Genomic DNA, 17013 nt, shown 5'->3' with positions numbered 1-17013 from the left:
GGCCGCCGAAAGTCAAGTTCGGCCGCCGAACATGCATGCGTTTTGGAGGCACGTTAGGCCCCTGAAAGCATGAGTTAGGGAAGTTCATGTTCGGCCGCCGAAAGTCAAGTTCGGCCGCCGAACATTTCATGGATGCGGAGGCACATTCGGCCCCCGAACGTGGTCTGGCCAGCCACTATAAAAGGGTCCCTTAGCCGAAAATGGGCGAGCTTTTTCTCCCCATTTCGGCCAAGGTGAGCATTCCGCCATCCTTCCCCAATCTTGAGTTTTTCCTTCCTTTTTCCATGATCTTTACAAGTTTATAACTTTGATTTTGAAGATCTTTGAGCTTAGAACGAGTTTTGGAGCTTGGAGACCAAAAGTTGGAACTTCTCCCATCTCCAAGTTTAGATCTCCTCAACCCTCGATCTTCAAGAGGTAAGAGCCGATCTTAAGCTCAATGTATGATTTAAACAAGTTTTATGAAGTTTTTAAGGGGTAGAATGCATGTTAGGTTATATGTTGAGTTATGGATATATATTGATGTTTTGAACAATGTAGCTTGATTGTGTGTGATTGAAGTGTTGTAGATGGGGTATATGTATGTTTGAGGCCCCTAGGAACTTGTATGCATGCTTTGGTTGAAAAATAGGCATGTTTGGAAGGTTTGGAGGCGAAATGTGCAAAGGGAGCCAAGTTTCTGCCCTTTGGCAGAAACCAGGTTCGGCAGCCGAAGGTACTTTCGGCCGCCGAACATGGCTGGGGAGGCAGGCCTTTCGGCTGCCGAAGTTGCCCCCGAAAAGAGACTTTCGTCTCTGTCTGGGACTTTCGGCCGCCGAAGGTGCCGCCGAACCTAGCTGAGTTTCGTCTCTGTCCAGGACTTTCGGCCGCCGAAGGTGCCGCCGAAAGTGCCCTGTTCAGCCATTTCATGCATATTTTCTGTGATGTTTTCATGATGTTTTAGGGGGTTTTTGGGGGTTATATTAGAGTCATGTTTATTTATGTTTGGTCCCTCATTTGAGTCCACCTGTGTAGGTTCGGACCCGAGGAACCGAGGACCCCAGCAGTGAGTTCAGCTGCTTCGGTATTGTCAGAGTCAGCCAGAGGTGAGTGGAACTAAACTCAATCTTTTAAATTAAATGTTTTATCATGTCTCATGCATCATGATTATGCAATAGGATGATTGCATTAGTTTTCACGAATATGCCGCATTGCATAAATTGTTGTTGTTGTGGGTGAATGTTGGATGACCCAATTAGTCCAAGACAGGAAGACCAGGACCCCATGCTACGGCCTGGCACAGAGTAAGCAAGTCCAGGCCCCAGTCTACAGGCCTGGCACAGAGTAAGGTACGGTTATGGGACTCGAAGACCAGGAGCCCAGAGGAGGCCCTGGGAAAATGGTAAGTAATGTATGTATGACAGGAAGACCAGGACCCCATGCTACGGCCTGGCACAGAGTTAACTTGGACTATTTGGTGACAAGTTCACCCAACCCTTATGTGAATTGTCTGTGTTATGATGCATTCCATTTGAGCATAGTGTTAATGTGTTTTACTAGCTCTACTCACTGGGCTTTTAGCTCACCCCTCTCCCCTCTTCCCCCAGGCTTACAGGTACAGGATATAGTGCGGGAGTTCGGATAGAGTGAAGAAGTCATGCTTGTAATAGATAGAAATGGACATGATCAAATTGTAATGTAAAAGTACAGTATAGTTATGTAACGAGTTTTATGGATGTTAGTATGTGCTTGACCATAGATTGTTGTATCCCTTTTATGCATGATCTTAGAGATTTTGTTGACGTTTATGCAAACCAACTCAACAGATGTATGTTACCCATTGAGGGCACAGATGAGGTCCCACAGAGGGATCAAAGTTATGTTAATGTTATGCACAGGTTGAGTTTGGTTAATGTTCAAAGGAAAGAAAAGTTTTTTAAATTTTTATGCATATTGTTGATCATGTATGGGATTATACAGGTTTACAGGTTTTATGTCAGGCTTGCTACGGGTCCCGGCGGCCTTAAGTCGACCCGGATCCTAGCGCCGGTAGCGGTCCGATTTTCGGGGCGTTACAATAAAGTTTTCAAATCACAATATTTAAATAAAAAAATAATAAATGTAACAAAAAATTTAAATAATTCTCCATATTTTGCGTTGTAATATTAATAACAGCTGTATAAAGTATATATTTGTATATATGTTTTTCCAACTCAACCTCAAGTAACTTTTAAATTTTCTAAAAAAAAAAAAGTAAATTGCAAGCACAAGGAGATTCATCTATTTCTCTCGGATTCTACCATAATTTTTGATGATCTGAAATCCAGAAAAATAAGATTTTACAGGAGTTTTGTGAATTTAGAAAAAATTTAGTCTTAGAGGAGAGTATTTCCTCCATTTTATCCTCTTTTTTCCCCCTCACGCGAGATGGCCTCTCCGCTATAGGACCACCTACCCCTTGGTGCAGGTCTGTATGTACAGGTAACCCCCGGACCCTCCCTGTGTCAGGCAAGCATTTAATTCCCTTCGGCGTGTGAGTGGACAAGACTGCAAAATGACTGAACCCGCAGTCTTTTCTTCTTATGATCGGATTTGAGGGAAAAGGACCGGAACCTAGTAAATGGCTGGCTTTAAGGCTGAAATGGGTCGGGCCGGTCTGATTGAGTTACTTAAATAGGAGTCCGATCAGGAGGATGAATGGATTGGGCCTGGAGCTTAGGAGCCTCCTGATTGTGTGCTGCTACTATCGGCCCGGTTTCGTAATGGAATAAAAAAATCTAGCGGTTATCAATTTTGAATATCTTGAAAGCTTGAAGCCGTCTTGAATAAACGACAATTCAACACCTAAGACCAATGTCTTCCCAAAAGAGACCGCCACTTTACTATGCTCCATTTGAATCTCCGAACAGACCACACCACTAAACGGCAGGCCTTCAAGCCTAGTAAGACAGTCATTATCGTTTAAATTTAATGGTAGTTTCCATGGAATTCAAGCTGCCGACTTGTGAGCACTTTTCTCTCTATATGCTCTCCTCATAATAATTACAAATTTAAGATCACTGTGTTTGAAATTTTTATTAAACGTTATGTTGATATTACATGAAACAAAAATATAAATATGTATACTATGTTGTGTATGCCACGCATAAAAAAAAAAAAAAAGAGAGAGAAAGAGAGAGGTCCCATGTATAAGGGGGAGTGTAGCATATAGGAAAAGGCAAAGTGTGAATTGTTGAGTGAGCAAACGAGAGAAGGATTCTTTGCCACCCAAAAAATGACAAGGATGCCTTCAACCACATCCTTAAAATCAATTACCTCATTCAGTTCATGTCTACACAATCAACTCTATTTGCTTCTCTTTCCGCAGCCCAAACACAGCAGGCGCCACATCTAAGGGTGGCTTTTGTAATTTCAATTTTATTTATTTTTATTTACACTGATTTCAATAAATTAGTATTTATGTATTAAAATTAAAATTATCATGAAATATGTCATTTTATTTTATTGTTATTACTAAATATTTCAATTGAATGGTCTAATAAAAATTCAAATTAAAAACTTTCAATAAAATTTTAAAAATGCAAAATTACTACTAAATTTTTAAATATTTAACAAATTCACTAATTAGTTAATATTTTAAAATTATTCCTCATATATTTTGTAAAATCTAATTTTTTAGTCACTATATTTAAAAAAAATCATTAATTATTTTAAATATTTATATGTTTAATTTTTATAATTTTAATTTTACATATTATTTAATCTCGTAATTTTAAATATTTATATTATTTAATTATTTTGATCAAAATTAAAATAAATTATTTAACTTTTTATAATAAAAAATTAAATAATTTAATTTAAAAAAATATATAAATATTTTAATTAAATAATTTTAAAATAAATATAGACTAATAAATTCAGTAAAAATGTAAGTTGTCATAGTAATTCTATTTTTTAGAATATATAAATTAATTTATTTAATAATATAAAATAAAATATATATTAAAAAAAACGCAAAGAAGAAAATTACGGTTAGAAACTCTCTCTGCGCTCAGGATTGATATTTAAAGCTTTTTTTTGGGACAAAGATTCCTCCATTTGTTGCTTTAGACCACACACAACTGCTAATAGACAATAAACGTGGGCCCCACTGACTTTCCTTTCCTGCGCTTCCCACTGCGCTCCTGCACCTCACTGCCTCTGCAACTTCTCGCTCCTTCTCTTCATTTTCTCGCCTTACTTCCCGCTTTTTTGCCGCCTTATCTCAAAACAATGCCTCCTGCTTTTTTTTTTTTACCAAATCTGATTTAAATTTTTTAATTATATTTTAGAGTTCTCCATGTATTTTTTTTCCTTTTATATTTCTTTTGTTACACATTTTTTACGTGTTGTAAATCAACTCATCATTAATGTTCTGTCTGTTTCGAAAAAGTATTTTATAAGAAAGTAACTTTTACTCTTTTTATAGCATTTAAGACATTTACAAATATTAATTTTTAATTAAATTTTTTTAAAAAATAACTTTTTAAATCTAAACAATTAAAAATCTATATTTAAAGTTTTATATATAAATAATATTAACACTATTTATTCTTAATATCATAAGTAAATCAAAAATATTTTAAAAATATTTTCTATATATAATTAATTTTTCATGCAATAAACGGATTTTGATGTATACACGTATTCTTAAATTTATAAAATATTAAAACGTAATTTCAGTTTAATTTTTTCATAGAAAAATCATCGTTATATGTATTTTAGAAGAGGAAAGTATTTACAACTAAAATTTAATTTTTTATATAATTTCATGCAGAAAAGTTTAACATATTTATTTTTTATTTTGATATTTAAAATTTAAAATTTAATTTTTTATTTTATTATAATTAATGCTTATAATATAATTATTTTATATAATAAAAGTTATAGTTTGAATTTTTTTATATTAATTTTTTTAAAATTATTTATTTAAACTTAATTTACTATTGATCAATACATCTCCAAGTGAATTTCTCTATAAAAAATAAAAAATATCAAATATCAAATAATTTTATTTTTTATGAATTTTTTAATACTTCATAAGGATTAAATATTAAAGGAATTAAAATTTTAAAATGATTAATTCATAAATTTTTAAATATTTTTACAGATTTTTTATGTATTTTTTTAAAACTGAAATTAATTAATAAATTATTTTTTTATATTATAAAATTAAATAATAAATTAAAAAAATCTTCGCAGTATATGCAAAAGAAAACATTCGCTCATATTATTGAACGGATTTATATATTTAAGGTAACGATTGGTAGACGATGTAATGCATTAATTTATCGTGAGAAAAATTTTGTAACGATAATTAGACGATACAATACATTATGGGCGTGCAGAGTACATTGCATGGCTTGTGGTACCCTACAACCCCAGGCGCATGAAAGACAGCAGCGAAGTTAGTACGGGAAAGAAGTAAAGAAAACACGCGCACAAAACCATTCATACTAACGTGCGCGGGTATGTGTTGGCTACGCACCCCACCCCAGCCTCTTTGCCTCCCAAATTCACCTCTCATCGTGAACAGCACGACAAAAGCCGTTTCCCCATAAAAACCGAACAGCTTTCCCACTAACGTCAAAACAGACGGGCGTTATATCATTTGAGCCCTCTTATTCGCCAGAACGAGGACAACCTTTAACAGCGAAACGAAGGCCGTTCATGACGAAAGCGGCCTTTATTAATTAACCGCGATCGTGTCGCTTTTATCTGGTCCAGGATGGAGTATACCGGCTAAAGAGGTTAGAGTAACCGGTGAGTGCCGGTATTGAGCAAGACTGGTTAAAAATTGACTGCGGTTGAAATGATTGCACGAAGTTTTGACCACCCTGGTTAAGTCTCGACCCTTACACAGACAAGAATGATAGAGAAGAGAGAGACAAGATATTGAGGAAGAGAGAATAGAGTGGAAGAAGAAGAAGCAGAAGAAGAGCGTCTGTGTATCTGCTAAGCAGCAATAGCTAGGTGAAGTGAGAAAAACTTTTCTGGCAGCAGAAGGAGAGAGAGAGAGAGAGAGAGAGCGAGAGAGAGAAGGAAGCAAATTGGTTGGTGAAGCAAGATATTTGTTGGTCAAGAAGTTGTGGAGCTTTTGGTTATAGGTTTGAGACTGAAGATTAGCTTCTTTTGATAAGTTTAGAGAGAGAAAGAAGAGGTAGAAAGCTAGTAATGGTTGATTAAAGAGGGAATTTCTTAGTTGATATGAAGTAGAGCTTCGAATTTGAGGCTGTTAATGAGAGATCTGTGTTGAGCAAAGAGAGATGATGGATTCTTCCGAGATTTCAATAAAGGGTAACGGTGGAAACGTAAGGGGAGACAGCTTCTCTTCGCCTTATAGCGAACCCAACGACCCAAGGAACGCCATGGAAGGACAGAAAAGCCATTCTACATGTCCTGTCTCTGCAAGAGGTAAAAATTCATGCAGATTGTCTTATGTTATGGTCAAATTGGATGGATATAAAGCTTTTGTTCATCGTTTTCCGTGTTTTCCTTTGTTTTTTCTATCCTGTGGTGGCGCGTGTGTTTCAGACGCTGAAACGGCGCTTTACACGGAGCTGTGGCATGCCTGTGCCGGCCCCTTGGTCACCGTTCCTCGTGAAAGAGAGCGCGTCTTCTACTTTCCTCAGGGACACATCGAACAGGTTTGGTTCATTTTTCATATCTGATTTACCATTCTTATATTTCAGAGTTTTCCCTTTTCAGCTAAAAATTGAGCTGATTTTCCTTGAATTTCTCCCATTTGGATATTTTTTGTGGGTCAGTTTTTTTACCGTTGGATTTTCTGGATTTTGTTCTTGCTTTCTTGTATTCTATGCGTTAATTTTGGGAAATTATCTGGTTGCTTATGCGACTGAAGTCGGATATGTGATTTAAGAAGTTTTTTTTCCCCCCCTTCCCTTTTCCTCTCCCCTTCCCCTCCCCCCCTCCCCACAACCACACACGCCAAAGTTGATGCTGTTTATGGCTTAATTGTCTTGTTATTAATGGGTTAGGTAGCAGCGTCCACAAATCAGGTGGCCGACCAGCAGATGCCAGTTTATGATCTTCCATCCAAGATCTTGTGTACCGTGATCAACGTCCAGTTGAAGGTAGGGTGATCATGAGTAGCTTTTTACGAGGAATTTGTGTATGTGGACTTAACTGTTGTTGCAACTGTTGATTGTAGGCCGAGCCAGATACAGATGAGGTATTTGCGCAAGTGACTTTGCTTCCTGATCCCAACGTAAGTGCGCTGTAATTTTGGTTATGTGGTATTCAAGTATTAAAGGGTTGAAGCGGAATTGGATATCTGATTGTTAAATGGTTTCTTAATTTCAGCAAGATGAGAGTGCAGTAGACAAGGAGCCTCCCCTGCCACCTCCACCACGGTTTCACGTGCATTCATTTTGTAAAACCTTAACTGCCTCAGATACTAGCACCCATGGTGGGTTTTCTGTGCTTAGACGACATGCAGATGAATGTCTGCCACCTCTGGTTAGTTTCAAGTCTGCTTGTGACCAATAATTCCAGGGCTTGCCCCTCTCTTTTTCTTCTGGGATAATTTTAATTGAACCAAAAAGTTTGATCTGATGTTTCATGTTTCATGTTTGGTGTATGATAGGATATGTCAAAGCAACCTCCAACGCAGGAATTGATTGCTAAGGATTTGCATGGAAATGAATGGCGTTTTAGACATATATTTCGGGGTAATGAACTGATGATCACAGACATGAACAAACAGCTTTGTTATGGATTTTTTTTTTATATGGTTAAAATAAACTTTTTTTATTTTGTCAAGAGTAAGGGGATGTATTCTGCTTGTAGCATTATATTTATAGCATTTGTCTTTTATTTTTGCTTAATTTACGTGATAATTTCAAATACTAGGTCAACCGCGGAGGCACTTGCTTCAAAGTGGATGGAGTGTATTTGTTAGCTCCAAAAGGCTTGTTGCTGGTGATGCGTTTATATTTTTAAGGTTTACTTCTTCCCCATAATATTTATTTCTTGTTTAACTTGTTAAGTTTCTGGATGGAAGTGATGTGTGTGGCTTTGGCCTTTAATTTGCAGAGGTGAGAATGGGGAACTTCGAGTTGGTGTTAGACGTGCAATGAGACAGCAGGGAAATGTTCCATCATCTGTTATATCCAGTCACAGCATGCATCTCGGTGTGCTTGCCACTGCATGGCATGCCATCTCTACAGGAACCATGTTCACTGTTTATTATAAACCAAGGTATGTGGTTTATTTTATTCATTGCACTGTACATAGTAAGGTAATTGCAGATTGGGTAATCTATGATTTGAGTGGTTGATAATGCAAATCTATGCTTCTCCCTTTTTCTCTGGTTCTGGTAATCCAGGAATAAATTACGTGCATTGCTAACTCATTGTAACAGATATTGACGGCAAATTAAAGCTCAATTATATGATGTTTTAATTACTGAACTTCCAACTCCTGCCTGTATTTATTCAACTTTAAAAACCGTTTTAACTATGTTCTTGCAGGACAAGCCCAGCTGAGTTCATTGTTCCAGTTGATCGATACATGGAGTCTGTCAAAAACAACTATACCATTGGAATGAGGTTTAAAATGAGATTTGAAGGAGAAGAAGCTCCTGAGCAAAGGTATGGCTTCTGCTAGTTAAGGTTTTTTGGTGGATGTTACGGCCTTCACTTTTTTAGCTATTTATTTATAGTGTAGTAGTTTTAATTTGTTGACTTTAGTGTTTATCTTTACTTTACTACCTTCCCTGTTCTCTTCTACTTGTAGGCTGGTTTTTCTTTCTATATTGACATTGTGTGATTTCCTTATTGTAGATTTACTGGTACAATTGTTGGAATTGAAGATGCTGATCCCAAAAGGTGGCGAGATTCCAAATGGAGATGCTTAAAGGTAGTATCAAGTCAGTACGCGGTGTATGTTATTTCTTTCTAAAGTGTTAATTGGGGATTTAATTGTGATTTCTAGGTGAGATGGGATGAAACCTCCACTATCCCTCGCCCAGAGAGAGTTTCACCATGGAGCATAGAGCCTGCATTGGCTCCTCCCGCATTGAATCCCCTTCCCATGCCCAGGCCCAAAAGGCCTCGATCCAATGTGGTGCCTTCATCACCTGACTCCTCTGTTCTCACTAGAGAAGGTGTGCACTTGCTCTTGCTCTAAGTTTTTGTACGTCTTAATGTTTCGATCAACTGACGTCTGAATGAAATGTATCACTTTATGGGTTAGGTTCATCCAAAGTCACCATAGACCCTCAACCACCAAGTGGATATTCAAGGGTCTTGCAAGGTCAAGAATTCTCGACCTTGAGAGGCAATTTTGCAGAGAGCAACGAGTCTGACACTGCTGAAAAATCTTTGATGTGGCCATCTTCCATAGAGGATGAGAAGGTCGATGTGGTATCTGCTTCAAGAAGACATGGATCAGAGAGTTGGATGCCCTCTGGGAGGCAGGAGCCAACCTACACGGATTTGTTATCAGGCTTTGGGGCACATGCTGATTCCATCCATGGATTTGGTGCATCCTTTGTCGATCAAACTGCAGCATCTGCTAGTAGAAAACTTATATTAGATCAGGAAGGCAAGTTTAACTTGCCTTCCAGCCACTGGTCCGTAATGTCATCTGGTCTGTCCCTCAAGTTACCAGAGTCTAATGCAAAGGTTCCTGTGCAAGGTCGTGATATGCCTTTTCAAGCACGAGGACATATCAGATGCAGTGCATTTAACGAGCTTCCAATGCTTAATGGGCACAGAGTTGAGCAGTCGCATGGAAATTGGTTGATGCCTCCCCCCCCACCATCTCATTTTGATAATCAGACTCATGCAAGAGATCTAGGTCCAAAACCCATTTTGGTACCGGAGCATGAGACTGGGAAATCCACCGATGGAAAGTGTAAGCTGTTTGGCATTCCCTTGTTTAGTAATCCTGTTACACCAGAACCAGCAGCACATAGAAGCATGGTCTATGAGCCCACTAGTGCGCATCCACAGTGTCATCAGCTTCGTGCATTGGAATGTGATCAAAGGTCAGAACAATCGAAGGGTTCTAAGCTGGCTGATGATAATGAACATGAGAAACAGTTCCAAGGTGGTATCCTGCATACGAGGGACAATCAGGGCAAAGCCCAAAGTGTTTCAACTAGGAGTTGCACCAAGGTTTTTTAAACGTTTATTTATAGAATTTGTTGTTATTATTAATTCTGGTATTTTGTAAAAGAAGTGCTAAATTGTCTTTTTTCCTTAGGTTCACAAGCAGGGGATTGCACTTGGAAGGTCTGTTGATCTTACCAAGTTCAACAACTACAATGAGTTGATTGCTGAATTGGATCAGTTGTTTGAATTTGATGGTGAATTAATGGCTCCCAAAAGGAACTGGCTAATTGTTTATACAGATGATGAGGGCGATATGATGCTGGTTGGAGATGATCCCTGGCAGTAAGAATTTTTTTGTCTTGCATTCATTATTAACTTTTCAGATATGAGCAGTGCATTCCTTTATGATGGTGGCTTGCGTATTGATGACACGTTTAAATCAGGGAATTTGTTGGCATGGTTCGCAAGATCTACATCTATACCAGAGAGGAGGTACAAAAGATGAATCCAGGGGCCTTAAATTCAAAGGGTGATGAGAATCTGTTGGATGTGGAGGGCATGGACGCAAAAGACATGAAATGTCTTCGTCTTCCTCCTGCAAATAGCACTGATATTTGTTAGGTTTGGTTACCTTGGTTTCTAGGTAATTTTCTAAGTTCAACAAGTTGGTTAAATTTCGCACTTGTTGAAGTGGAAGAACTTTTTAGATACTTTTCTGACAGAATGCTTCTAATGCCTCGGAAAAATCAGAATTATTTTCATTTATACATAATTCTATCTGTTCTGAATCTGTCTTTTGTTCCTTTTGTCAGGTTTTCCACAAGAAGGCAAGCAGGCAAAGGGTGTTCTGTCTATTTCAATTGAAAAAATTGGGATGGGAGCGATTCTATCTCTTTAAAGATGGCAAGCTTTTTGACATCTCAGGAATAGACTGCAAGAATGTTGCACCCAATTTTGGACCTCTTAATGGAGTTAGTAATGTATGGTGTCCAGTTATACATAAACATATATAAACATATATACACCTATGTTGAGCGAGGCAATGGTAGCTGCTTTTTTTCCTTGAACCATTCCACCCTGTACATAGTTTTCCTCCCCCACCTACCTTCTAATGTATGTAAGTTTATACATCGCCTAATGGTTTTTTGGGCTGGCCGACAATCTTCTAGTCTTTCATTTTGTTGTTTCCCGTGAATATCTTCTATTTTAATTGCTGGCGCAATCGGATGCGCAAGTATTTTGTATTGAAAGTCACGATATGAGTTGCAAGATAGCTGTAATATTATCATGAACTGTATGTTAGTGTACATGTGGAAACAACCGAGTGGTTGCCTGAAACTGAGTGAGCCATTCCTGTTTCCTGAGGGCACCCCAGTAATTAGAGGTTCAGTCCTCCATTACTTTTGCATGTGCTATGTTTCCTTTGGTGGGGAATAACATTGATGGCGGATCAAGCTTTGCCCGCTCTAAAACATGTGCCATTGGGATTGATTTCTGGAGGTAGTTGGAGGTTATTGTTATTGATTTTTTTACCATCTCTTTTTGAAGTTGATTTATCAGATCGAATCTGTATGTTATATGTGGGCAAAAATCAACCTTTTGTTCAGCCAACTTGTTTGGGCATGGCATTTTTGAGGGGCAGTTCATGTTTAAACTTTTTGCTTGAATTCATATATTTTGTAAATATATGCCGTTTTGTGCGTATTTATCCGACTCTGCAGATTAGTGTAAATAAGTTTAACCATTTTTTGAGTACTGATGTTTTGTTCAGAACGGCGTGTGGAAGTCTCCATGGTCTCATGTGTCACTTGAGATGCCATATTTTTGTAATGCCTTGAAGAAAATAATATATTATTATGATTAATAATTGTTTTTGATTGAAATAGTGGTTTATGATCGTTAGAAGAGTTCTTAGGTTAAAATGAGTTCATCGAAAAGATGTCAATTGGTATAAGTAGGGGATTTTGCCTGATTTAAATTCACATCAATTCTCTTCAAAGAAATTTACTTTAATTGTCGCTCTTCTGTAACATGGATTTTCGAACAAAATGGTATTCAAAATCATTTCTGACCTTGTTATATTTTTTCAATATTTATTATTGTTTCCGGTTTAAAATTATTGTGACGATTTCTATGGACTTTTTAGTTATAAGTTGGTATAAAAAGGGGAAAAACGGTTTCAATTATAGTATCTACAAATATGAAACCTGATTAATATTTTAGAAATATTTCAAGGATAAGTCAAGAAAAAATATTTATTGAAACATTGTTTAAAAAACTTTATCCGAGTTCTTTTTTATTTATCTTGATTTATTTTTTGATAATTATCACGAGTCACAATCACGTTTTTGAGAGTGGAGTTGAATTTATTGTGGAGTGAAGTGTAAAGAAGACGTTGGCGGGATCTGTTATTGCGTTTGGATTAGACGAAAGAAAAAGCAGCAGATAAGCCGAAGACGTCGTCATGCGTTTGGTATCCGTCACATGAATGATCCAAAGAGAAACCGGAGCATGTTTCTTCTTTGTCTGTTTTGCTGTTTTTTGCTTTATGAAATACTAGGCGTCTTTCGCCAGTGTTCAAAAACTCCACTTTAGGAATTTTGTATTTTTATTATTGTAATGGTAGTAAGAAAAGTTTTTTATAAAAAATTATTTTAATATTCTTATTGTAAAAAATTTATTAGTTTAATTTTATACTATCTCACTAAATGATATATTTAAAAAAAAAAATTTCTCAACGGAAATTTCAAAAGTTATACAGAATTATGATTCCTTTCAAAGAACTCTTGATGACAAACTACTATATTTGATAGCTGCAACATGACCTTATGCATGTTTAAAGTGAGACTGCTATATCATTCCATGGAAACCTGCTGAATCCAGGAGCACTGCTTTAATTTGCTCAGGTTGCACATCCTGCCCTTCTTTGCTTTGCTGCAGAAAGAAAGAAAGAAAACTCAGATTTTGCACATTTATACATGGCGGAATATATAACTTGAAAATGAAAAAGTCTCAAATTACAAATACAGACATTTCTCTTGAATGACAAATATGAGATGCTTGAATATTTCATTAGGGTTAAAAATATGACTTTTTTTCATCTGCTTTTATGCATGTAGAGTTGGTAGTACTGAGAATTGACAGTTTGAAAATGTACCTCAGCTCGGAAGATGTCCATGGCAAAACCATTGAAACAACTGATGACAGCTTGCTGAATGTCTAGGCCAAGGTTATCCAAGGCCCTCATGGTGGAGAGCAGGAGACCTGGTCTGCGACCGCAAAACATATGAATGTTTACAGCTCTTCCTTCTCTCACTCTGACTTCAACCTATGCAGAAAAACCAAAACTCCACTATTGAAGCACAATCTTAATGGAGATATCTTTGAACATTTTACAAGCAGAAACTAACTGTCAATACTGATTGAAAGTAAAACAAGCAAATCCCGGCAAATTGAGGTGAGATAACAATAAAATTCCAGAACATAAAAGAGAAATATACCCTTGCTGGTTGAGCATTTGGACTTGGCAATGAGGTGGGACAAAGCTTATCCTTGATACGAGTGGGCAATGTTGATGGAGTAGGTGTCAGAGGGTGAAAACTTGTGGGTGTCAATGAAGAGCCAGGAGTTGACTCCAATTCGTTATGGAGGTCATTGATCCTTTGCAGAAGTTCCTTCAAGTACTCGATTGCATCCCCAAGGATTGATGCCCTATCCATCTGTCACAACAGCAATAATATAACTCTCATTATGTCATTTTAGAGAAGCATAATGGAAAGTTGAGAGCTCCATATTTGTTTATTTAGTAGTTTGAACACTGGGAATGATATTCATACTCCTTTATGGGTTGAGAAAAAGTAACAACCGAAATAAATAATGGAAACTAAAAAGGCTCTAGACCCGTGGTTTGTTTTTGGTACTGCTGAAAATTTGAACCTTGACTCGTTAAGAATTCAGCAAGTTCTTGAACTTGCCATATATTTTGAAAATAGAATGCTAGTTTCAGTTAAATCAAACGCCAGCAGAAAAGATAATTGAATTTGCTAAATTCTTCATCCATCGTGGACCAGGCCTTGGCAAGAATATTCTCCTGTCTAAGTTGAAACTTGCCGCAAATTTTGAAAATAGTATGCTAGTTTCAGTCAAATCAAACTCTAGGAGAATAGACATTTGAATTTGCTTAATTCTTCAGTAGGTTAACTGAATTTATATTATTTAGGCAAAGCAAAATAACAGAGGAAAACTCCAAGGAAGAAAAAAAGACTGAAATTTCAATAATATATCTTTATCTTTATGAGCAATTCAATAACATTTTAATTTAACAAAGAAAATATGATGTGCAACGTAATCCAAGAACCTACCAGATGAACTTTTTTTTTTGAAAAAAATAATAAAATCAGCTGCCCACTCTGTTTCTGTTGCGATGAAATTTTGAAAATTCATATAAATCTTTACCTTTTGTTTTACGTAAATGATTTTGTAAAAAAAAAAAATTCAAATAAATTTTTATAAAATCATGCATAATTTTATATACATGATGAGATTTTTTCAAGTTAAAAATAATTTCATACAAGAGAATTACGTGAAATTGTTGATTCCAAACGATGAGTTAATGTTGATAGACTTGGAAGAGTTTAGTTCTTACATGTTAGAGTTTAAAAGTCGAAACCAAGCTGCTGTCTTATCTGGTCCTAACCCTACTTCTTCAATGTTTAAAATAAGCTGAAAACAGTTCCCTAGTCTAGTAGGAGGATAGAAATTTGATAAAATTGTCGTTGCTGAATACAAAACACTCTTGTTTCACCTCAGGAATAAATAAACTAAAAACTTTTGAGTGCAAAAACAGGCATGAACAAGCAAACAAATCACATAATACGGGAGCGACTGCAAGCAGGAGCGTCGAAACTCAAAGAGACAAAGATAGAGAAGAACTGTTAAGAGGAAGGAAGCAAACCAAAAAATAGGTAATGCAATTCAAGATGATAAGATTTAGCTTCATTTAAAATTATTTATCAGAAGAAGAAGAAGAAGAGAGAGAATGTGTAGTGCAACAACTTCATTGATGGAGAGAGACTACCATCTTGTATTTCTGTGCCAGTGTCCCATAAATTTATGGTGAAGAAAAGCAACGTACCAGTGTCCATGTGAGAGGCATTAATGCAAGTGCAACTATTATAATATTTTCACAACATGCCATACAACAGATGCTACCAATTCCCAACAACAAAAGAACCTGGAAAAGGATCTCTCTCTCTCTCTCTCTATTACACTTGCACACAAACATTAACCTGAATAATTGTAAGAATCTTATACAGATATCTTCAATAGTAGTAAAAATACATTACTTGAATTCACAAGAAAATGGTGGAAAGAAATTCTCACCTTGCTTATTTTTGGGACTACAGACCTTAGCATGTACAGCCTATCATTGAGCTTCTTCCGGCGTCTCCTTTCTGCCATCAAATTCTTAGCAGGGAGCCCCTTCTTCTTCCCCTTCTGATCCCCAACACCACCGCCAGTCACGCTGCTATTTGCATTTGAGCTATTCCCTCCATTTTTACCAATCTCCTCCATTTTAATATTTTCAGTTACCTCATCAGAATCATAATTCAAACCTGACCCGTCAATGCTTACATCCTCTACAGTGTCATCTAACTTACCCAATTTGCTCTTCTTCTCATTCTCTTCGATCAACTGAGTGATTTCTCTCTTTCCTTTATCAATCTCAATACCACTCAGAACCCCCAAATTGCTTCCATTATCAGTCAAATTCTTCTTCAAAGCTGCTCTCTTTTGAAACAAAGTTGGTTGTGCACCCATCGAAGGAAATGTTTCAAGAGGCCTCAACAACTTGGACCTATTACAGAACAGCCTATTCCCTGAGCTCTCAACAAAACCATTAAACCCTGTAAACCCTGGACCATTTTCGGGTAACTGAAGCGCACGAGTAGTTGAAAAAGGTGGATCAGGGGATAAATTAGAAGAGCTAAACAGATTATTTGAGCTCAAATCTGTGTAGTTGCTTAAAACTCCGCCTCCTCTATTTAGCAAAGGTGAGGCATTTGTTGTAGTAGTAGTAGTTGACTGGTTGTCAAGGAACCCAATTTCGCCCAACTCAATGTCATGCTCTAAAGGGTTATTAGAGACAGCGTTAAGAAGTGAAGATAAGGTAGGTTTTGAGTGCATAAAGTAGGGCACCTGAGATGGGTCTATATTGTTAAAAACAGAGGAAGCTGGTGAGCAAGAAGAGGAGGAATCCGCAGGGTGAAGCAACAGATTATCTGTTTCGGCAAGATTTGGTGAAAATGTAATATCTCTGATGGTATCTTGATGATGATGGATACTACTATTAGCAATATACCAGTCTTCTTCTTCTACTTCGAGCATGGATTTGAATGTAGAAAGGGAACCCATATCTTCCTTGCTCTCTATCACATCACAGCTATTGTGAATGTTGTTGTCTGTGGTGGAGTGTTGCGCTTCTTTATCTTCCATCCAGACAGTGCCATTTAATCCAGACAACATTTTCGTTTCTGGATTTCTGTTATATTTTGTCTGGAAAGTGAGGGAAGCAAAACAAATTGCTGAGAAAAGGATGAGATAAAAGAGAAAGATGAGAGTTAGTTGCACAAGGTAGAGGGATATGGCTTTTTGTTGTAGGAAAATTGAGAAGGATGTGACACACCTTCTCTTTGAACGTTACACTAATCACTGTCTACGCGCTTTGCCTTTTGTGCTTATTTGGATAAACATAGGGTCCCACACTTTTTTTTAATATAAAAAAATAATAATAATAACGGAGGCCAAATTTTTATGTAACAAAAAGAGAATAAGAAATTTAATGAATTAAATTGTAAAGATGAATTATATAATAAAAAGTAATTTTTCTCTATTTTCAATATAAAAATAATTCAAA

At 36.7% G+C, this 17013-nt stretch overlaps 2 protein-coding genes across 2 annotated transcripts; one reads left to right on the top strand and one right to left on the bottom strand.

Annotated features, from left to right (window-relative positions):
- Window positions 1–5872: 5872 nt before the first annotated feature.
- On the top strand, window positions 5873–11351 carry LOC110618224 (auxin response factor 2A). The gene is made up of 15 exons (XM_021761349.2): window positions 5873–6432; window positions 6553–6665; window positions 7017–7112; window positions 7190–7246; window positions 7342–7497; window positions 7625–7709; window positions 7891–7981; window positions 8074–8238; window positions 8511–8630; window positions 8823–8898; window positions 8974–9145; window positions 9235–10160; window positions 10249–10439; window positions 10541–10740; window positions 10910–11351. Exons 1-14 carry the CDS (start codon window positions 6285–6287, stop codon window positions 10716–10718), a joined length of 2574 nt encoding a protein of 857 aa, XP_021617041.1. The 5' UTR covers window positions 5873–6284; the 3' UTR covers window positions 10719–10740; window positions 10910–11351.
- A 1055-nt stretch (window positions 11352–12406) lies between these two features.
- On the bottom strand, window positions 12407–16807 carry LOC110616891 (transcription factor ICE1). The gene is made up of 4 exons (XM_021759409.2): window positions 15480–16807; window positions 13598–13816; window positions 13255–13425; window positions 12407–13031 (listed from the first exon to the last, which is right to left on the bottom strand). Exons 1-4 carry the CDS (start codon window positions 16620–16622, stop codon window positions 12948–12950), a joined length of 1617 nt encoding a protein of 538 aa, XP_021615101.1. The 5' UTR covers window positions 16623–16807; the 3' UTR covers window positions 12407–12947.
- Window positions 16808–17013: the final 206 nt, after the last annotated feature.

This window comes from Manihot esculenta, chromosome 6 (genome assembly GCF_001659605.2).
Source record: "Manihot esculenta cultivar AM560-2 chromosome 6, M.esculenta_v8, whole genome shotgun sequence".
Taxonomy (NCBI): Eukaryota; Viridiplantae; Streptophyta; class Magnoliopsida; order Malpighiales; family Euphorbiaceae; genus Manihot; species Manihot esculenta.
This window is presented reverse-complemented; position numbering and strand designations above follow the sequence as displayed.